This window comes from Oncorhynchus mykiss, chromosome 18, assembly GCF_013265735.2.
Source record: "Oncorhynchus mykiss isolate Arlee chromosome 18, USDA_OmykA_1.1, whole genome shotgun sequence".
Classification (NCBI taxonomy): domain Eukaryota; kingdom Metazoa; phylum Chordata; class Actinopteri; order Salmoniformes; family Salmonidae; genus Oncorhynchus; species Oncorhynchus mykiss.
The window spans coordinates 73,626,691-73,649,190 of NC_048582.1; the positions used below are offsets into that span (position 1 = coordinate 73,626,691).

Consider the following 22,500-nt stretch of genomic DNA (forward strand, 5'->3'; position numbering starts at 1 on the left):
CGAGGAGTTTTATTCTGGGCACAAACGGTTCAGGCAGTGACGAACGCGGAGACGTCAGGAACCAAGAGGGGAATGAGCCTAATCCAGAACCCGGGGAATGGGCAGAGTCCGAGACAAACATCCGTTTAGCCAGGCCCCCCACCGGGGTCCGGCTGGGAACACTCACGTACCCGGTTCTCTATACCCCAGATGAGTGAAGCCACGAGACAAGAGTTAGGAAGGATGGTCTCGGGGCTTGATGGTGTAGTAGCGGGGCTATAGAGTCGTGACAGCGCATCCAGCTTCACATTCTTGGACCCCGGGTGGGAGGAGATGTTGAAGTTGAATCAAGTGAATAGCAGGGCCCATCGAGCATCGAGTCGAGGCGCTTGGCGGTGCGGAGATATTCCAGGTTCTTGTGATCTGTCCATACTATGAATGGGTTTTTCACCCCCTCTAACCAGTGCCTCCACTCATCCATCATCATCTTCACCGCGTGTAGTTCTCAGTTCCCCACGTCGTAATTCCTTTCTGTGGTGTTGAGACGATGGGACAGGACAGACCCCACTCCGACGTCCGATGCGTCGACCTCCATCACAAACTGCTGGGACGGATCCGGATGGATTAGGACAGGGGCTAAAGTGAATTGGTGCTTGAGGTTCAAGAACGCTCGGTCTGCAGCTGAAGACAACGTGTTTACTGATTTGTGGGAATCCCTGGGTGCTGTAACACCAGATGAACCAACGGTAGAAATGTGCAATTCTCAGGAAGCATGCAGCCAATCCGCCACCACTTTCACCTTTCTAGGATCCATCTATATGTTGCCTGCAGCTATGATATTTCCCAAGGAAGGAGATGGTGGAGCGATGGAATTAGATTTTTCTCTGTTTTGACGATTAGAGGACGCTGGAGGACATGTCGGACGCTGGAGGACATGTTCTTCAGTCGAGGGGGAAAAGAGGAGGATGTCATTGAGGTAGACGAACACGAACCGGTTCACCATGTCATTGGAGAACGTCATTAACCAGGGCCTGGAACACAGCAGCAGCGTTGATCAGTCCGAATCGCTTCACCAGGTATTCGTAATGCCCGCTAGCCGTGTTAAAGTGGGTCTTCCACTCGTCCCCTTCCCGTATCCGTACCAGATGGTAGGCGTTCTGGAGGTCTAACTTGGAGAAGATGGTAACCCTCTAGAGAGGCTAGAAAGCCTAAGTGATGAGTGGAAGCGGGTGGTGGTTTTTAAAGCCCCAGAATAACAATACACGGGCGCAGGGTTTTGTCCTTCTTCTCCACAAAGAAGAACCCTGCCCCAGTGAGGAGGCAGAAGGACGGAGTCCTCAATGATGTCCTGTACACACACTGTGTCACGCTCGTCGATAATGATTGGACCAAAGCGTAGAATTTAACATGTTTAATAATTAATATACTCACCAACAAAAACAGAAGAAAAACGAAACATGACGTTCTGGGCTGCTCACAGGCAGCTACACAAAAAACAAGATCCCACAAAACACAAAGGGGGAGATGGCTGCCTAAATATGATCCCCAATCAGAGACAATGATAAACAGCTGCCTCTGATTAGGAACCATACCAGGCCAACATAGGAATATAAATCACCTAGATGACCCACCCTAGTCACACCCCGACCTAACCAACAAAGAGAATATAAATCACCTAGATGACCCACCCTAGTCACACCCCGACCTAACCAACAAAGAGAATATAAATCACCTAGATGACCCACCCTAGTCACACCCGGACCTAACCAACAAAGAGAATATAAATCACCTAGATGACCCACCCTAGTCACACCCCGGCCTAACCAACAAAGAGAATGAAAAGCTTTCCATGGTCAGGGCGTGACACACTGGTACTGAGGTCCTGCCTGCTACACACACTAGTAATGATGTCTTGCTTAGGGCTGTTGCGATGACTGTATTACCGCCACACCGGCGGTCACGAGTCATGAGGGCAGTCAAATTCTCCAAGCTCTGATGCTGAAGCTTGTCATTTAGTAGCCTACCAAACATGCTAACTGCCAGGTACTCAGCAATCTATTGTCATTCTCGAATCACTCTGACATCAATGCAAAATCGAGTCAAACACTTCACAAGAGCTCATGTTGCGCAACATTACTATAGGCTACGCAATTGCGTGAGAAAACAGAGTGATGGCCTCTACTAAAAAGAGGAGGATCCCATCAGCGTTCTATAGGCTAGGGCTACTATGTTTTATTTCTCAACTTTCCTAATATTAAACACATTGCTTATATTTACAACAGGCCTAGCTTGCTGGCATGAAAATAAACCATGGGGAAAAGCGTTTTCCATTCGCTGTTTAACCTTTCTGATCTCCCCATCCCGGATCCGGGATCGTGAATACAGACTCAAGCTCATTACCATAACGCAACCTTAACTATTCATGAAAATCGCAAATGAAATGAAATAAATATGCTAGCTCTCAAGCTTAGCCTTTTGTTAACAACACTGTCATCTCAGATTTTCAAAATATGCTTCTCAACCATTGCAAAACAAGCATTTGTGTAACAGTATTGATGGCTAACGTAGCATTTAGCATTAGCATTAAGCTGGCAACATTTACACAAAAAAACAGAAAAGCATTCAAATAAAATCATTTACCTTTGAAGAACTTCAGATGTTTTCAATGAGGAGACTCTCAGATAGCAAATGTTATTTTTCCCCCCGCCCCTGTTTTGATACAGGCGCATGATAATGGTCCATTCTAAACCAAAACAAATGTTACACATATATTATTTAGTACCCTACTACCCTATAGATCCTGGTCTAAAGTAGTGCCATACTACCCTATAGATCCTGGTCTAAAGTAGTGCCCTACTACCCTATAGACCCTGGTCTAAAGTAGTGCACTACTACCCTATAGGCCCTGTTCTAAAGTAGTGCACTACTACCCTATAGATCCTGGTCTAAAGTAGTGCACTACTACCCTATATGAGATTAAATCAAGAATATTCTGCTGGGTGACTATATTAGCCTATCACTTGTGAATTATACATATGTTATCACTTGTGAATGATGCCAAGCATAAGAAACAACTTGTTCGAATCAGTCGCACATTTCATGTCACCTAGCCCATAGGCCAAATAACTTCATAATATGAAGCACATTAAATCCGCTTTGGTAAGGGGGTGTCTAACTATATACATGAGCCTAACTACATACATAAGCGAAGAAGTGTGAGTTTCAAGTTTGGGGAAGATCATTTTCACCGTTATAATAAAAGCATTACATGTATAATTGTATTTGCGGTCACTGTTGTTGATAATGGTGTTTTCCACTAATGTAACATTTGTGTTCATATTCTACTTCCATGTTCGCATTGCTGCGTGAAGAAATATCCTAGTGGTTTATCAACATTTTAAACGTTCTGATCTGTTGCGTCAAAAAATAAAAGTATTTTTTGATGCTAGTGGTTGTATTAATTTGGGATCTGTTGCATCCCACAACTGTCTCAGACTATCTTAGAATAGAATTCTGTGCGAGAAATAAGTACGTATTGACCTATTCTGTCAACTTTTGTACTATGGGGGATAGTAGATTGACGTAGGCTAGTGCTTTTGCTGTTGACAGTTCTTCCCCATATCTTTAACATGCACCTCGGAATTGGATGAGGAAGTGCGTAGTTGCGTCCCCGATGTGTCTGTCTTCACTTGTAGCCTGCGAGAAAGACCCGATCAGGTGACTGAGAGCCGTGTGAGTGAGAGGCGCTTCGGATTGCGCTGCACAAGGGAGAAGAGCACAACGCAGCAATCTGGGCGCAAAGGCATTGATTTTGTTTTTAGGGTGCATTACGGCCAAAGCGGATGTCGCTGTGAAATTCAAGACATTATCAAGTGCTTGTCAAATTGTGAATGAGAGACCGATGTTGTGTGTACAGCCTGCTCAAAAAAAAACAAAGCAGAGCTCATGCCTTTCAAGCAACTTTTTTCAAATCATCATTAGAGTCTCATCATGCAGCTTTAAAATGTATTTAACCACAGAACTGCTGCACATACTGGTACTGATGCCCTGATACGGGGACAGCAGAGCGTTCCAACAGGAGCTCACATCAGGTCACATCCCCCTGATCCTCCTCTCCCCCTCCCCTCCCACATACTGGTACTGATGCCCTGATACGGGGACAGCAGAGTGTTCCAACAGGAGCTCACATCAGGTCACATCCCCCTGATCCTCCTCTCCCCCTCCCCTCCCACATACTGGTACTGATGCCCTGATACGGGGACAGCAGAGCGTTCCAACAGGAGCTCACATCAGGTCACATCCCCCTGATCCTCCTCCTCCCCCTCCCCTCCCACATACTGGTACTGATGCCCCGATACAGGGACAGCAGAGTGTTCCAACAGGAGCTCACATCAGGTCACATCCCCCTGATCCTCCTCTCCTCCTCTCCACGTCTCTCCTTCTCTGCCTCCGCCTCCCCCTCCCCTCCTCTCCCCCTCCCCCTCTCCTCCTCTCCACATCTCTCCTCCTCCTCCCCCTCCCTCCTCTCCTCCTCCCCCTCCTCTCCCCCTCCCCCTCTCCACCTCTCACCCTCTCCCCCTGATCCTCCTCTCCTCCTCTCCACGTCTCTCCTCCTCCCCCTCCCCTCCTCTCCCCCTCCCTCTCCTCCTCTCACCCTTCTCTTCTCCAAGTTTCTCCTCCTTCTCTCCCCCTCCCCTCCTCTCCTCCGCTCCCCCTACTCCTTCACTCTCTCACCTTCGTCTCCTCTCCTTCTTCTCTACCCTATCTCCTATCTTCTCTCTCTCTCTCTCTCAGTGTAAACGAGTCTTTGGCCTGTGTAAGTACAACACTGGACAGTCAGACAGTATCTGACTCGGCTACGCTTAGCATAACAACAGCATGGTGAACATTCTGTGTGTGTGTGTGTTCATGCCTATGTGCAGAACATGTATGCAGGCATGTGTGTGTGTGTGCTGGGAGATACACTCAGAGTTCACTGGGTCCAGACAGTGGAGTGATGGTGGATGTGTGTGTGTGTGTGTGTGTGTGTGTGTGTGTGTGTGTGTGTGTGTGTGCGTGCGTGCGTGTCTCATGGGAATACATGCTGGATCATCTCCACTGTGTTTTATGGAAGGAGCTTTAACATAACGCACACAGAGGCACGCTGGCACACACACACACACACACTCACACACACACACACACACACGGTTTTATTGCTATTGCTATCCCATCCGTCACACACGTGTCTCTGGTCTTGTGAAGCAGAAAAGCACCTGGTACACACACACACACACAAACACACACTAACACACACACACACATACACACACACACACACACACACACACACACACACACACACATACACACACACACACACACACACACACACCGGGGGCCGCATTCATAAAGCGTCTCATAGATCTTTCATACCCCCCCCCAGGCCAACTGTGTGTGTGTGTGTGTGTGTGTGTGTGTGTGTGTGTGTGTGTGTGTGTGTGTGTGTGTCTGTGTGTGTTTGTGTGTGTGTGTGTGTGTGTGCGTGTGTGTGTGTGTGTGTGTGTGTGTGTGTGTGTGTTAGTGTGTTAGTGTATGACCCCTCCTGTTGTTCCATTAATTGTTTTTGAATACATTATTAAAGGTAAGTTTGTTGTTTTCTTGAGTAATTGGAAGTAAGATCGATGGAGATGGAAGCTCCATGCGATCATGGCTCTGCGTAATACTTTGCGTTGCCGTGAATTCGTTTTGGACTTGGGGACTGTGAAGAGACCTCTGGTGGCTGGTCTTGTGGGGTGTTTATTGGGTGTCTGAAGAGACCCCTGGTGGCTGGTCTTGTGGGGTGTGTATTGGGTGTCTGAAGAGACCCCTGGTGGCTGGTCTTGTGGGGTGTTTATTGGGTGTCTGAAGAGACCCCTGGTGGCTGGTCTTGTGGGGTGTGTATTGGGTGTCTGAAGAGACCCCTGGTGGCTGGTCTTGTGGGGTGTTTATTGGGTGTCTGAAGAGACCCCTGGTGGCTGGTCTTGTGGGGTGTGTATTGGGTGTCTGAAGAGACCCCTGGTGGCTGGTCTTGTGGGGTATGTATTGGGTGTCTGAAGAGACCCCTGGTGGCTGGTCTTGTGGGGTATGTATTGGGTGTCTGAAGAGACCCCTGGTGGCTGGTCTTGTGGGGTGTGTATTGGGTGTCTGAACTGAATGTTATTTGATTATGCAAACAATCTGGTATATATTACAGTAAATATTCTCATAACTAGTAGAGAAGCAGGCTGGACAGCTCCAGCTATCATCTTATTATCCATTTATTTTAACCAATCATCAGTCATCTGAGTCAGTGCAGTATAAGTTGAGTGCCCTATATGCATGCTGAACGTCAGTAGTTAACTTGTTCTCTGAAAAATTGCATTGTGTTTGGTCAAACACAGTCCTCTCCATCAGTTTACTAAGAACAGGCAGCTGATTGGACGGCTGCTAAATCCAGCGAATGGTGCTTTAATGTTTTTAGGTAGTGGAATTACTTTAGCGTACTTCCACGACTGTGGACACACACACTCCTTTAGGCTTAGGTTGAAGATATAGCCAATAGGGGTGGTAATACAGTCTGCTACCATTCTCCATAGTTTCCCATCAAGGTTGTCTATACCTGGTGGCTTACCATTATTGATGGGTTTCGTGTCTTTACGATAAATTTAATTATTTGACATGCTATTTATAAAGTAAATTCTCTGTAATTAATATTACCTGATTAAACTAATCATGTAAATGTAATTAACTAGAAAGTCGGGGCACCACGGAAGAATGTTTATTGAGCTGTTATCTTCCGAATAAACTCTTAAAGACCTTGTAATCTTTTATATCAATAGCAGTCAATTATTAATCATCACCTTATTCAGTCTCATCTGAACGTCGTAAAATTCTTGATTGTCTTCACGAACCCTGGCTAACAAATTGAATCAGCCATTCAAAATGTGGTTTCATTATTTATTTACTAAATACCTCAATAGTCACACAGAATTACATGTACACAGGACGGATCATACATTGATTACTAATTATGTCATAAAAGAAAACGACCCTGGCTGACGGAGCCGATATGACAGCTGGTTACACAAAGAACGGGGGTTGGGTTTGAATGAAAGAGCGGGAAGACTGAGGAACAGAAGGATTGGGTCTCTATCGGACCTTATGAAGCTATGCTATCGTAAATACAGAATCTTATGCATTCTAAATAACCTCCCATTTGGAAAAAGGAAAATGCAAGAAATATATTTACTCTGAGCTGCGCTTCGATAGATTGGTCGACAATGGAAGGCTGGGTTGTCCAGCAGAGATCTCCCTTGTGCTTTTGAATAATATTTCTGGGCGGATACGTTGTAGTCTGTCGTCGTGTGGTAGAACAGGTACGTTGTAGTACACTGTCGTCGTGTGGTAGAATGGATACGTTGTAGTACCCTGTCGTCATGTGGTAGAATGGATACGTTGTAGTACCCTGTCGTCGTGTGGTAGAATGGATACGTTGTAGTACCCTGTCGTCGTGTGGTGGAATGGATACGTTGTAGTACCCTGTCGTCGTGTGGTAGAATGGATACGTTGTAGTACCCTGTCGTTCTGAAGAGATTGTCCATCCTTTCCTGGCACACGTTTACAGCTGCTGCTGCTAACTCGACGTCTAGGATGGATCACGTCTTTAGTGAATAAGAGTTCAAAGTTCATACCAAGTTGCTCTACTATAAGCTCATTCTATATTCTGGCCGGTGTAGTCAAAATTCATCCTTCCTTCGTGGCGATCGTCACCCCCACGTTGAAATGTGCCTTTTTAAACTTCACATCATCGGGAACACAATGTTAATTTTGTTAGGTCGTAGTCCTTCAACCATTTGCAAACAGAGCTCACGCTGAGGTTGGCTTAGTTCTGAAGTTGATATTAGCCATTTTAAACTTATGGACATCAGTCTTCACGTCATCGGGAACACAATGTTAATTTTGTTAGGTCGAAGTCCTTCAACCATTCGCAAACAGAGCTCACGCTGAGGTTGGCTTAGTTCTGAAGTTGATATTAGCCATTTTAAACTTATGGACATCAGTCTTCACGTCATCGGGAACACAATGTTAATTTTGTTAGGTCGAAGTCCTTCAACCATTCGCAAACAGAGCTCACGCTGAGGTTGGCTTATAGAAATTTAGAAAAGGGGTTGGTTCATAATTTCCAACCAATGCCTATTTACGTGGGTGTGGCTACTGAGTGAGCATATTTTATTTATGAAAATAATTCTCTAATTTTAAAACTAAAATTATATTTTATCTTTTCACAAATAGTTTAATATTTGAATATTTAAATTGCACAACAATTCCATGTGAATCTGATAACTAGAATGTGTAGACTTTCCACTATGTAATTTATGTCGTCCTGTCATCAGATATAATGTCCCAGACGACAACTGATCTGACATCATATTCTTTAAGTACCAATGGATACTTTCAACTGGTTGGATTACCGAAAAACATTGTTCCGTTCCCAACCTTTTCATGTTACCACACTCTCTCTAAGGTTGACAAAAGGCTTTCCAAGAGTCCATTTTGTAGAGTAGAGAGAGAAACGGGGGAACGGTATTTATGGGGGTCATAAACCTCACCAACAGGGAAACGTCATGACAACAGACTGATGATTAAATCAAATCAACGTCATGACAACAGACTGATGATTAAATCAAATCAACGTCATGACAACAGACTGATGATTAAATCAAATCAACGTCACGACAACAGACTGATGATTAAATCAAATCAACGTCATGACATGAGTAACAAGTTTTCCACTTCTCCCCACACTAACTTGACCAAATTCAAAACAGAAATCCTTCTCTTCTCTTTCATTATTAGATATTTTATATGAAACATATATGATGGTTCTCTGTTCAATGTTGTCATTTCACTTCTGAGTTTGTTCCCCTTTACCAGTGAAATATTCATTGAAATAATTGGCTATATCAAAAGGGCATAAATGACCCATCGTCTTTCAATGAACGGTGGAGATGTATTGGGTTTCCTGCCCATGATATCATTTAAAAGGTGCTCTAAATCATGTTTCTATTGTGTTTCATGTCATTTATATTTGTTTGGTAATATAATTTATTATATATTTTTGCTAAGTTTAATCACAACATTTATAAGTGTACAGTATGTCAACCAATCAGTAACTATTATAGAGGGCCCTGAGAGAGTAACTATTAATGAGGCCCTGCCCAGGTATTATAGAGGGCCCTGAGAGAGTAACTATTAATGAGGCCCTGCCCAGGTATTATAGAGGGCCCTGAGAGAGTAACTATTAATGAGGCCCTGCCCAGGTATTATAAAGGGCCCTGAGAGAGTAACTATTAATGAGGCCCTGCCCAGGTATTATAGAGGGCCCTGAGAGAGTAACTATTAATGAGGCCCTGCCCAGGTATTATAGAGGGCCCTGAGAGAGTAACTATTAATGAGGCCCTGCCCAGGTATTATAAAGGGCCCTGACAGAGTAGCTCTTAGTGAGGCCCTGCCCAGGTATTATAGAGGGCCCTGAGAGAGTAACTATTAATGAGGCCCTGCCCAGGTGTTATAGAGGGCCCTGAGAGAGTGACTATTAATGAGGCCCTGCCCAGGTATTATAGAGGGCCCTGAGAGAGTAACTATTAATGAGGCCCTGCCCAGGTGTTATAGAGGGCCCTGAGAGAGTAACTATTAATTAGGCCCTGCCCAGGTATTATAGAGGGCCCTGAGAGAGTAACTATTAATGAGGCCCTGCCCAGGTGTTATAGAGGGCCCTGAGAGAGTGACTATTAATGAGGCCCTGCCCAGGTATTATAGAGGGCCCTGAGAGAGTAACTATTAATGAGGCCCTGCCCAGGTGTTATAGAGGGCCCTGAGAGAGTAACTATTAATGAGGCCCTGCCCAGGTATTATAGAGGGCCCTGAGAGAGTAACTATTAATGAGGCCCTGCCCAGGTATTATAAAGGGCCCTGACAGAGTAGCTCTTAGTGAGGCCCTGCCCAGGTATTATAGAGGGCCCTGAGAGAGTAACTATTAATGAGGCCCTGCCCAGGTGTTATAGAGGGCCCTGAGAGAGTGACTATTAATGAGGCCCTGCCCAGGTATTATAGAGGGCCCTGAGAGAGTAACTATTAATGAGGCCCTGCCCAGGTGTTATAGAGGGCCCTGAGAGAGTAACTATTAATGAGGCCCTGCCCAGGTATTATAGAGGGCCCTGAGAGAGTAACTATTAATGAGGCCCTGCCCAGGTGTTATAGAGGGCCCTGAGAGAGTGACTATTAATGAGGCCCTGCCCAGGTATTATAGAGGGCCCTGAGAGAGTAACTATTAATGAGGCCCTGCCCAGGTGTTATAGAGGGCCCTGAGAGAGTAACTATTAATGAGGCCCTGCCCAGGTATTATAGAGGGCCCTGAGAGAGTAACTATTAATGAGGCCCTGCCCAGGTGTTATAGAGGGCCCTGGGAGAGTGACTATTAATGAGGCCCTGCCCAGGTATTATAGAGGGCCCTGAGAGAGTAACTATTAATGAGGCCCTGCCCAGGTGTTATAGAGGGCCCTGAGAGAGTAACTATTAATGAGGCCCTGCCCAGGTATTATAGAGGGCCCTGAGAGAGTAACTATTAATGAGGCCCTGCCCAGGTATTATAGAGGGCCCTGAGAGAGTAACTATTAATGAGGCCCTGCCCAGGTATTATAAAGGGCCCTGAGAGAGTAGCTCTTAGTGAGGCCCTGCCCAGGTATTATAGAGGGCCCTGAGAGAGTAACTATTAATGAGGCCCTGCCCAGGTGTTATAGAGGGCCCTGAGAGAGTGACTATTAATGAGGCCCTGCCCAGGTATTATAGAGGGCCCTGAGAGAGTAACTATTAATGAGGCCCTGCCCAGGTATTATAAAGGGCCCTGAGAGAGTAGCTCTTAGTGAGGCCCTGCCCAGGTATTATAGAGGGCCCTGAGAGAGTAACTATTAATGAGAACCTGCCCAGGTGTTATAGAGGGCCCTGAGAGATTAACTATTAATGAGGCCCTGCCCAGGTATTATAGAGGGCCCTGAGAGAGTAACTATTAATGAGGCCCTGCCCAGGTGTTATAGAGGGCCCTGATAGAGTAACTATTAGTGAGGCCCTGTCCAGATATTATAGAGGGCCCTGACAGAGTAGCTCTTAGTGAGGCCCTGCCCGGGTATTTTAGAGGGCCCTGACAGAGTAGCTCTTAGTGAGGCCCTGCCCAGGTGTTATAGAGGGCCCTGATAGAGTAACTATTAGTGAGGCCCTGTCCAGATATTACATCATAATGTGTATAGGACAATACCTCAGACATTCCGCAGTCTGCAGTCCTTATAACCACAGCTATAGGGTCAGATGACCCGAGCCCCATTTCAAACCTTAACTATCAATGGTAAAGGCTAACTTCTACCTATTCCATCCTCTGCACACCTCCTAGTTACTGTTGTACTGAAGTACACACTATAACATCTATGTACTGTAGTACTGTAATACTCACTATAACATTTATGTACTGTAGTACTGTAGTACACACTATAACATCTATGTACTGTAGTACTGTAGTACACACTATAACATCTATGTACTGTAGTACTGTAGTACACACTATAACACCTCCTGGGTAATGTATTAAACTCTATAGCATGTCCTTATCCTCTTCCCCCCCTAATTGTGGTCAATTAGTCTCAGACCACCTGGTAGTCATAAACACCTCACTATCCTCCTAAATGTTCCCTTAAAGTTCTGAGAACTAACACTAGTATACAGTGGCGGCAGGTAGCCTAGTGGTTAGAGCAGGTAGTCTAGTGATTAGAGGCAGGTAGTCTAGTGGTTAGAGCAGGTAGTCTAGTGGTTAGAGCAGGTAGTCTAGTGGTTAGAGCAGGTAGTCTAGTGGTTAGAGCAGGTAGTCTAGTGGTTAGAGCAGGTAGCCTAGTGGTTAGAGCAGGTAGTCTAGTGGTTAGAGCAGGTAGTCTAGTGGTTAGAGCAGGTAGCCTAGTGGTTAGAGCAGGTAGTCTAGTGGTTAGAGCAGGTAGCCTAGTGGTTAGAGCAGGTAGTCTAGTGGTTAGAGCAGGTAGTCTAGTGGTTAGAGCAGGTAGCCTGGTGGTTAGAGGCAGGTAGTCTAGTGGTTAGAGCAGGTAGCCTAGTGGTTAGAGCAGGTAGTCTAGTGGTTAGAGCAGGTAGCCTAGTGGTTAGAGGCAGGTAGTCTAGTGGTTAGAACAGGTAACCTAGTGGTTAGAGCAGGTAGTCTAGTGGTTAGAGCAGGTAGTCTAGTGGTTAGAGCAGGTAGTCTAGTGGTTAGGGCAGATAGTCTAGTGGTTAGGGCAGATAGTCTAGTGGTTAGGGCAGATAGTCTAGTGGTTAGAGCAGGTAGCCTAGTGGTTAGAGGCAGGTAGTCTAGTGGTTAGAGCAGGTAGTCTAGTGGTTAGAGCAGGTAGTCTAGTGGTTAGAGCAGGTAGTCTAGTGGTTAGGGCAGATAGTCTAGTGGTTAGGGCAGATAGTCTAGTGGTTAGAGCAGATAGTCTAGTGGTTAGAGCAGGTAGCCTGGTGGTTAGAGGCAGGTAGTCTAGTGGTTAGAGCAGGTAGCCTAGTGGTTAGAGCAGGTAGTCTAGTGGTTAGAGCAGGTAGTCTAGTGGTTAGAGCAGGTAGTCTAGTGGTTAGAGGAAGGTAGTCTAGTGGTTAGAGCAGGTAGCCTAGTGGTTAGAGCAGGTAGCCTAGTGGTTAGAGCAGGTAGCCTAGTGGTTAGAGGCAGGTAGCCTAGTGGTTAGAGGCAGGTAGTCTAGTGGTTAGAGGCAGGTAGTCTAGTGGTTAGATACAGGTAGCCTAGTGGTTAGAGGCAGGTAGCCTAGTGGTTAGAGCGTTTGGCCTGTAACCGAAAGGTTGCTGGATCGAATCCCCGAGCTGACAAGGTAAAAATCTGTCGTTCTGCCCCATGAACAAGGCAGTTAACCTACTATTCCCCGGTAGGCCGTCATTGTAAATAAGAATTTGTTCTTAACTGATTTGCCTCGTTAAATCAACGTTCCTCACTGAACTTCCTCTGCTACGTGTTGCGTTCTTGTTTTCCTGGTCGAGAGTCTCCTGGATCGGCCATGTTTCCCTAAAGTCCCAGATAGTTCCACAACCCTAACTCATAGACTAATCCCAAGTTCTAGAAGGATGTAGGATCCTGCCTCTGCCTCTCATGTCCCCATCTAACCTTAAGGTCATCTGCCATGTTATTGTGATGTGAATGACAAATCTCTATTTTTACACATTCATCCACCCCTCTCCTCCATCCATCCTTCTGTTCCCAGAAAATCGACACAGAACCAGTCAACCAGCGTTCACAGAACCAACTGCATCACTTCCTCCAACTGCATCACTTCCTCCAGCTGCATCACTTTGAGAAAAAATAAAGAAATTAAAGAGCGAGAACAGGAGGAAGAGAAGAGGAAGAAAAGCCATCCTCCTCCTCCTCCTCCTCCTCCTCCTCCTCCTCCTCCTCCTGTCTCTCTGCCGTCCCCACTAGTTACCCTGACTCCTCCTCCTGTCTCTCTGCCGTACCCACTGGTTACCCTGACTCCTCCTCCTCCTCCTCCTCCTCCTCCTCCTCCTCCTCCTCCTGTCTCTCTGCCGTCCCCACTGGTTACCCAGACTCCTCCTCCTCCTCCTGTCTCTCTGCCGTCCCCACTGGCTACCCTGACTCCTCCTCCTCCTCCTGTCTCTCTGCCGTCCCCACTGGCAACCCTGACTCCTCCTCCTCCTGTCTCTCTGCCGTCCCCACTGGCTACCCTGACTCCTCCTCCCCCTCTGATCTCCTCCCCCATCTCCCCATTGGCCCAGCCCTCTCAGCTGACAGCTCTCCTCGCTAGGCGTAAGTCCACTGTCACCATCCCTGCTACCACTGAAGTTACCACGCGGGGTATAAACCGCCCCTCCCCTGAGCGCATGCCCTACCTCCCCCACTCTCCCTTCCATCTCTTCTCCTACGACTTCGATGAGGAACCGATACTACCCGCAACTAAACCAGAAGTGGACTCTGCTGCTGCCAGGTTAGAAGGCACAAAGGGCTACATTTCCCCAAATTCCTCAGAGATTATTCCTCACTGATTGCCAGCTGTTTGAATTCTCTTACTTCCTGTTTCTCTGCTACTTTATGGAGTCTTTCACTGCCTTCAGTCTTCTTTCTGTCACTGCGTCCAGAAGCCTCACTGCCAACAAGCTTTCACTTGGTTTTACTCATGACACTTTAAATATTACTTCCTGTCACCCTTTCTTGTTTTAAAAGCCTCCCCGTTCTCTGCTATGTTAGAAAGTCCTCACTTCCAAACTGACACACCCTGTGGGTGACTGTCTCTGGTACCGCTACAACTCTCTCTACCACTGTTCACCTCTTCAGGTCTGCTGTTTCTGTCTCCTGTCACCTTTACCTCTGCCTGCCCTAGAAGACATGATCTCTCCCCCTCTTCCACTGTCTCCTGTCACCTTTACCTCTGCCTGCCCTAGAAGACATGATCTCTCCCCCTCTTCCACTGTCTCCTGTCACCTTTACCTCTGCCTGCCCTAGAAGACATGATCTCTCCCCCTCTTCCACTGTCTCCTGTCACCTTTACCTCTGCCTGCCCCAGAAGACATGATCTCTCCCCCTCTTCCACTGTCTCCTGTCACCTTTACCTCTGCCTGCCCTAGAAGACATGATCTCTGTCTCCACTTCCTCTAGTAGACCAGCAGTACTGCTGCTGGATTTAACCACCATGTTCCTTTATGTACTTTATCATTTCCTTCAGGTAGCAGGTGTAACAGGTATAACAGGTGTAACAGGTGTAACAGGTGTAACAGGTATAACAGGTGTAACAGGTGTAACAGGTGTAACAGGTGTAACAGGTGTAACAGGTGTAACAGGTGTAACAGGTGTAACAGGTGTAACAGGTATAACAGGTGTAACAGGTGTAACAGGTATAACAGGTGTAACAGGTATAACAGGTGTAACAGGTGTAACAGGTATAACAGGTGTAACAGGTGTAACAGGTGTAACAGGTATAACAGGTGTAACAGGTATAACAGGTGTAACAGGTGTAACAGGTGTACCAGGTATAACAGGTGTAACAGGTGTAACAGGTGTAACAGGTTTAACAGGTATAACAGTAGTAACAGGTGTAACATGTGTAACAGTAGTAACAGGTATAACAGGTGTAACATGTATTAACAGGTGTAACAGGTATAACAGGTGTAACAGGTTTAACAGGTATAACAGTAGTAACAGGTGTAACATGTGTAACAGTAGTAACAGGTATAACAGGTGTAACAGGTGTAACAGGTATTAACAGGTGTAACAGTAGTTACAGGTGTAACAGGTATAACAGTAGTAACAGGTATAACAGGTGTAACAGGTATAACAGGTGTAACAAGTATAACAGGTGTAACAGTAGAAACAGGTGTAACAGTAGTAACAGGTATAACAGGTGTAACAGGTATAACAGGTGTAACATGTATAACAGGTGTAACAGTAGTAACAGTTATAACAGTAGTAACAGGTATAACAGGTGTAACAGTAGTAACAGGTATAACAGGTGTAACAGGTATAACAGGTGTAACAAGTATAACAGGTGTAACAGTAGAAACAGGTGTAACAGTAGTAACAGGTATAACAGGTGTAACAGGTATAACAGGTGTAACAGTAGTAACAGGTATAACAGGTGTAACAGTAGTAACAGGTGTAACAGGTGTAACAGTAGTAACAGGTATAACAGGTGTAACAGTAGTAACAGGTATAACAGGTGTAACAGGTATAACAGGTGTAACTAGGATAACAGGTGTAACAGTAGAAACAGGTGTAACAGTAGTAACAGGTATAACAGGTGTAACAGTAGTAACAGGTATAACAGGTGTAACAGGTATAACAGGTGTAACAGTAGTAACAGGTATAACAGGTGTAACAGGTATAACAGGTGTAACAAGTATAACAGGTGTAACAGTAGAAACAGGTGTAACAGTAGTAACAGGTATAACAGGTGTAACAGGTATAACAGGTGTAACAGTAGTAACAGGTGTAACAGTAGTAACAGGTGTAACAGGTGTAACAGTAGTAACAGGTATAACAGGTGTAACAGTAGTAACAGGTGTAACAGTAGTAACAGGTGTAACAGTAGTAACAGGTATAACAGGTGTAACAGTAGTAACAGGTGTAACAGTAGTAACAGGTGTAACAGGTGTAACAGTAGTAACAGGTATAACAGGTGTAACAGTAGTAACAGGTATAACAGGTATAACAGGTGTAACAAGTATAACAGGTGTAACAGGTGTAACAGGTCTTGCTTTTCATCTTTTTTCGTCTCTGCACTACGTATAGTTTGTGATGCTTTTACGTAGCTAAGGGGTCATGCTCCGTTCTTCACACCTACTGCCATTAGCTAACATGTTTAGCTAGAAGTGTTAGCTTCATGCCTCTTGCCTACTATAACCTATCAGAGGGTAATTCTGCTAACTAGGAGGGATGTTATTAGCCACAATAGACAAGCGCTTGTGTTTAGCTTGTGTTTAGTTTCAAACGTATAGGCTACTAATGGTATCAAACATGCTATTACTGCTATCTAACAGGGTGCTAGCTAGCAGGGGGACAAGCACATGTCTCACCTATAGTAGGCTACTGCTAACTAGTTGCTAAGGTCTATCTAACAGGGTGCTAGCTAGCAGGGGCTCATGTTAGTTTTCTCAACCTCTTCTATTAGGGAACAGGGGTGTTGTGTTATGATTGGTTCTCCCTCAGTATCTCTCTCTCTCTCTCCACAGAACCGGAGTTCAAAGTCCTGTCACACCAGCAAATAAGTGAGCGAGCACAGTTCACACACACACACACACACACACACACACACACACACACACACACACACACACACACACACACACACACACACACACACACACACACACACACAAAAAGACAGACACACACACACAGACACAGACACACATAGTTGAGTGTTATGTTTTAACTTTACCTGAGCACTATTAAAAACCTGTCTCTCCCTGTCTCTCTCCGTCTCTCTTCCTGTCTCTCCCCGTCTCTCCCTGTCTCTCTCCGTGTCTCTCCCTGTCTCTCCCTGTCTCTCCCCGTCTCTCTTCCTGTCTCTCCCCGTCTCTCTCCGTGTCTCTCCCTGTCTCTCTCCGTGTCTCTCCCTGTCTCTCTCCCCGTCTCTCCCTGTCTCTCCCCGTCTCTCTTCCTGTCTCTCCCTGTCTCTCTCCGTGTCTCTCCCTGTCTCTCTCCCCGTCTATCCCTGTCTCTCTCCCCGTCTCTCCCTGTCTCTCCCCGTCTCTCTTCCTGTCTCTCCCTGTCTCTCTCCGTGTCTCTCCCCGTCTCTCCCCGTCTCTCCCCGTCTCTCCCCGTCTCCCCCTGTCTCTCCCTGTCTCTTCCTGTCTCTCCCTGTCTCTCTCCCTGTCTCTCTCCCTGTCTCTCTCCCTGTCTCTCTTCCTGTCTCTCTTCCTGTCTCTCCCTGTCTCTCTCCCCGTCTCTCCCCTGTCTCTCCCCGTCTCTCCCTGTCTCTCCCTGTCTCTCTTCCTGTCTCTCTTCCTGTCTCTCCCTGTCTCTCTCCCCGTCTCTCCCCGTCTCTCCCCGTCTCTCCCTGTCTCTCCCTGTCTCTCTCCGTGTCACTCCCCGTCTCTCCCTGTCTCTCTTCCTGTCTCTCTTCCTGTCTCTCCCTGTCTCTCTCCCTGTCTCTCCCTGTCTCTCCCCGTCTCTGCCTGTCTCTCTTCCTGTCTCTCCCTGTCTCTCCCCGTCTCTCCGTGTCTCTCTCCCTGTCTCTACCCGTCTCTCTCCCCGTCTCTCCCCGTCTCTCCCCGTCTCTCCCTGTCTCTCTCCCTGTCTCTCCCCGTCTCTCCCCATCTCTCCCCGTCTCTCCGTGTCTCTCTCCCTGTCTCTCCCCGTCTCTCTTCCTGTCTCTCCGTGTCTCTCTCCCTGTCTCTCCCCGTCTCTCCCGTCTCTCCCCGTCTCTCTTCCTGTCTCTCCGTGTCTCTCCGTGTCTCTCCCTGTCTCTCTCCCCGTCTCTCCCTGTCTCTCTCCCCGTCTCTCTCTGTCTCTCCCCGTCTCTCTTCCTGTCTCTCCCTGTCTCTCTCCGTCTCTCTCCCCGTCTCTCCCTGTCTCTCTCCCCGTCTCTCCCTATCTCTCCCCGTCTCTCTTCCTGTCTCTCCCTGTCTCTCTCCGTGTCTCTCCCCGTCTCTCCCCGTCTCCCCCTGTATCTCCCCGTCTCTCCCCGTCTCCCCCTGTCTCTCCCTGTCTCTCCCTGTCTCTCTCCCTGTCTCTCCCTGTCTCTCCCCGTCTCTCCCCGTCTCTCCCCGTCTCTCCCCGTCTCTCTTCCTGTCTCTCCCCGTCTCTCCCCGTCTCTCCCTGTCTCTCTCCCTGTCTCTCTTCCTGTCTCTCTTCCTGTCTCTCCCTGTCTCTCTCCCTGTCTCTCCCTGTCTCTCTTCCTGTCTCTCCCTGTCTCTCTCCCCGTCTCTCCCCGTCTCTCCCTGTCTCTCCCTGTCTCTCTCCGTGTCACTCCCCGTCTCTCCCTGTCTCTCTTCCTGTCTCTCCGTGTCTCTCCCTGTCTCTCTCCCTGTCTCTCCCTGTCTCTCCCTGTCTCTCCCCGTCTCTCCCTGTCTCTCTTCCTGTCTCTCCCTGTCTCTCCCCGTCTCTCCGTGTCTCTCTCCCTGTCTCTACCCGTCTCTCTTCCCGTCTCTCCCCGTCTCTCCCCGTCTCTCCCTGTCTCTCTCCCTGTCTCTCCCCGTCTCTCCCCGTCTCTCCGTGTCTCTCTCCCTGTCTCTCCCCGTCTCTCTTCCTGTCTCTCCGTGTCTCTCTCCCCGTCTCTCCCGTCTCTCCCTGTCTCTCCCTGTCTCTCTTCCTGTCTCTCCGTGTCTCTCCGTGTCTCTCTCCCTGTCTCTCCCTGTCTCTCCATGTCTCTCCCTGTCTCTCTGTGTCTCTCTCCCTGTCTCTCCGTGTCTCTCTCCCTGTCTCTCCGTGCCTCTCCCTGTCTCTCCCTGTCTCTCCGCGTCTCTCTCCGTGTCTCTCTCCGTGTCTCTCCCTTTCTCTTCCTGTCTTTCCGTGTCTCTCCCTGTCACTTCCTGTCTCTCCCTTTCTCTTCCTGTCTCTCCGTGTCTCTTCCTATCTCTCCCTTTCTCTTCCTGTCTCTCCGTGTCTCTTCCTGTCTCTCCCTTTCTCTTCCTGTCTCTCCTTGTCTCTCCGTGTCTCTCCCTGTCTCTCCTTGTCTCTCCGTGTCTCTCTCCCTGTCTCTTCCTGTCTCTTCCTTTCTCCCCCTGTATCTCCGTCTCTCCCTGTCTATTCCTTTCTCTTTCTCTCTCTTTCGCTCTCTCTCTTATTCTCTCTATTTTTCTCTTTCTCCCCCCCTATCTCTCTCTCTCTTATTATCTCTATTTTCTCTTTCTCCCCCCCCTCTCTCTCTCTCTCTCTCTATCCCTCCATGTCTCTCTTTTCCCCCCTCAGGTCTTCTCTGGGTGGTCTCCTCTCCTCCTCCTACAGACAGCATCAGGAGTCCCTGTCGGCAGAGAGAGAGAGACGTCGTGCAGAGAGAGAGGAAAGACTACAGAGGATAGAGAGAGAGGAGAGGAACAAACACAGTCGAGACTATGTGGACAAAATGGAAGAGGCCAGGATGGCACGGGATGAGAGGTGAGTTACATCAACTACATAAACTCATCCACACAGAGAGGGAGGGAGGGCGGGAGGGAGGGAGGGAGGGAGAGACAGAGAGAGGGAGGGAGGGAGGGAGGGAGGGAGGGAGGGAGGGAGGGAGGGAGGGAGGGAGAGAGAGACAGAGGGAGAGAGAGCGAGACAGAGGGAGGGAGGGAGGGGAAGAGAGAGACAGAGAGAGAGGGATGGGGAAAAGAGAGAGAGACAGAGAGAGACAGATAGAGAGAGGTGGGGAAGAGAGAGAGAGAGAGACAGAGAGAGAGAGAGAGAGAGAGAGAGGGAAAGACAGAGAGAGAGATGGGGGGGCATCCTACCCTCACACACTCTGCCAATAACACAAGTATTGACTTGAGGGAATATGTATGTCTCCAGTTAGGAAACAGTTCCTGCTTTATAATTGTTTTCAGGTTAAAAATGTGCTCTTTACTGCCAAAGGCACAGAGTAACAAAACTACTTTCCTCACTTTGTCTGTGTTAAGAAGCAGCATTTGAACTGCTGCTGTGGGTTATTTAGGGAACTGATTATGTTGAACTGAACACTGGGAAAAGTCTACAGGATTCATTATTTTACTTCTGCACTCTAACTAAAACACACACACACACACACACACACTGGCACAGGAACACACACACACACACACACACTGGCACAGGAACACACACACACACACACACACACACACTGGCACAGGAACACACACACACACACACACACACACACACACACACACACACACACACACACACACACACACACACACTGGCACAGGGACACACACACACACTGGCACAGGAACACACACACACGTTACACTGGTACAGGAACACACACACATTACACTGGCACAGGAACACACACACACATTACACTGGCACAGGAACACACACATGTGTGTTAGAATCCCATTTCCTCCTGCTGTCTCTGTGAAGGTCTGAGCTTAATGGATACAGAATATAAAGCACCTCACATTCAGGAGAGGGGGAAGAGAAGGGGGAGTTGGGTGAGGAAGGGGAAAGGGGGGGGGGGTGAGAGGTGGGATAGCGAGAGAGGTGGGATTGAGAGAGGTGGGATAGAGAGAGGAGGGATAGAGAGAGAGGTGGGATCGAGAGAGATGGGATAGAGAGAGAGGTGGGATGAGAGAGGTGGGATAGAGAGAGAGGTTTGATAGAGAGAGGTGGGATAGAGAGAGAGGTGGGATAGAAAGAGGTGGGATAGAGAGAGAGGTGGGATAGAGAGAGGTGGGATAGAGAGGGGTGGGATAGAGAGAGGTGGGATAGAGAGAGGTGGGATAGAGAGAGGTGGGATAGAGATGTGGGATAGAGAGAGAGGTGGGATAGAGAGAGGTGGGATAGAGAGAGAGGTGGGATAGAGAGAGGTGGGATAGAGAGAGAGGTGGGATAGAGAGAGAGGTGGGATAGAGAGAGAGGTGGGATAGAGAGATGTGGGATAGAGAGAGAGGTGGGATAGAGAGAGGTGGGATAGAGAGAGAGGTGGGATAGAGAGAGGTGGGATAGAGAGAGAGGTGGGGTAGAGAGGGGTGGGATAGAGAGGGGTGGGATAGAGAGGGGTGGGATAGAGAGGGCTGGGATAGAGAGAGGTGGGATAGAGAGAGGTGGGATAGAGAGAGGTGGCATAGTGAGATGTGGGATAGAGAGAGGTGGGATAGAGAGGGGTGGGATAGAGAGGGGTGGGATAGAGAGAGGTGGGATAGAGAGAGAGAGGTGGGATAGAGAGGGGTGGGATAGAGAGAGGTGGGATAGTGAGATGTGGGATAGAGAGGGGTGGGATAGAGAGGGGTGGGATAGAGAGGGGTGGGATAGAGAGGCGTGGGATAGAGAGGGGTGGGATAGAGATGGGTGGGATAGAGAGGGGTGGGATAGAGAGGGGTGGGATAGAGACAGGTTTACCATTCACTCTTGGTCTGGAGTCAGACAGGTTCACTGTTTAGAGTAGAGAGTAGAAGAGAGCAAAAGGAGGAGAAGAAAGAGGAGGAGAAGAAGAGGGATGAAGGCACATCTTGAACAGGTTTAATGTGATTCAGCTCTGATGTTCAGCCATCCTGCAGCCTATCCAACTGAGACTCTCTCTCTCTCTCTCTCTCTCTCTTCTCTCTCTTTTGTTACATACTTTCACTTGGACTGCCACTGAGAACATAGGGCGGGAGAGGGAGAGAGTAGAGGGAGATGGTGCTTTTTTTCTGGTGCAGGAAGCAAGTGATGAGTTTAGAGAATGTGTTTTGTGGATAGGTAATGAGGCATGATAGAGAGAGTAAAGAGAGGAGAGAATGACAAGAAAGAGTGGAGAGGAGGAGAGAGATGGTTTGATCCTGTGAGCTGAGGTGGGAAGGTAACACTGGAGGTAGGGAGGGAGGGAGGGAGGGAGGGAGGGAGGGAGGGAGGGAGGGAGGGAGGGAGGGAGGGAGGGAGAGAGAGAATATGGTTACAAGGAAGTTCCTTCTGGAGTTGTGAGAGCTGAACAGAGACAGGAGACACAACCAGGACCGTACTAGGAGAGTTGATGTCCTTTTGGACAGGAGACACAACCAGGACCATACTAGGAGAGTTGATGTCCTTCAGACAGGAGACACGACCAGGACCATACTAGGAGAGTTGACGTCCTTCAGACAGGAGACACGACCAGGACCGTACTAGGAGAGTTGACGTCCTTCAGACAGGAGACACGACCAGGACCGTACTAGGAGAGTTGACGTCCTTCAGACAGGAGACACAACCAGGACCGTAATAGGAGAGTTGATGTCCTTCAGACGGGACACAACCAGGACCGTACTAGGAGAGTTGACGTCCTTCAGACAGGAGACACAACCAGGACCGTAATAGGAGAGTTGATGTCCTTCAGA

General features: G+C 47.9%; 1 protein-coding gene across 4 annotated transcripts in view; it reads left to right on the forward strand.

The window, feature by feature from the left end:
- LOC110496757 (FH1/FH2 domain-containing protein 3) overlaps nucleotides 1-22,500 on the forward strand; it is a 188,305-nt gene that overhangs the window by 93,342 nt on the left and 72,463 nt on the right. For all 4 annotated transcript variants that reach the window (XR_005037551.1, XR_005037552.1, XM_036953663.1 and 1 more), the window contains exons 11-12: nucleotides 16,753-16,788; nucleotides 19,436-19,621. Coding sequence is in view for 2 of the 4 variants with exons in the window: in XM_036953663.1 (XP_036809558.1) it covers nucleotides 16,753-16,788; nucleotides 19,436-19,621 (222 nt within the window). In the remaining 2 variants the exon portion in view is untranslated. The remainder of the gene's footprint in view (nucleotides 1-16,752; nucleotides 16,789-19,435; nucleotides 19,622-22,500) is intronic.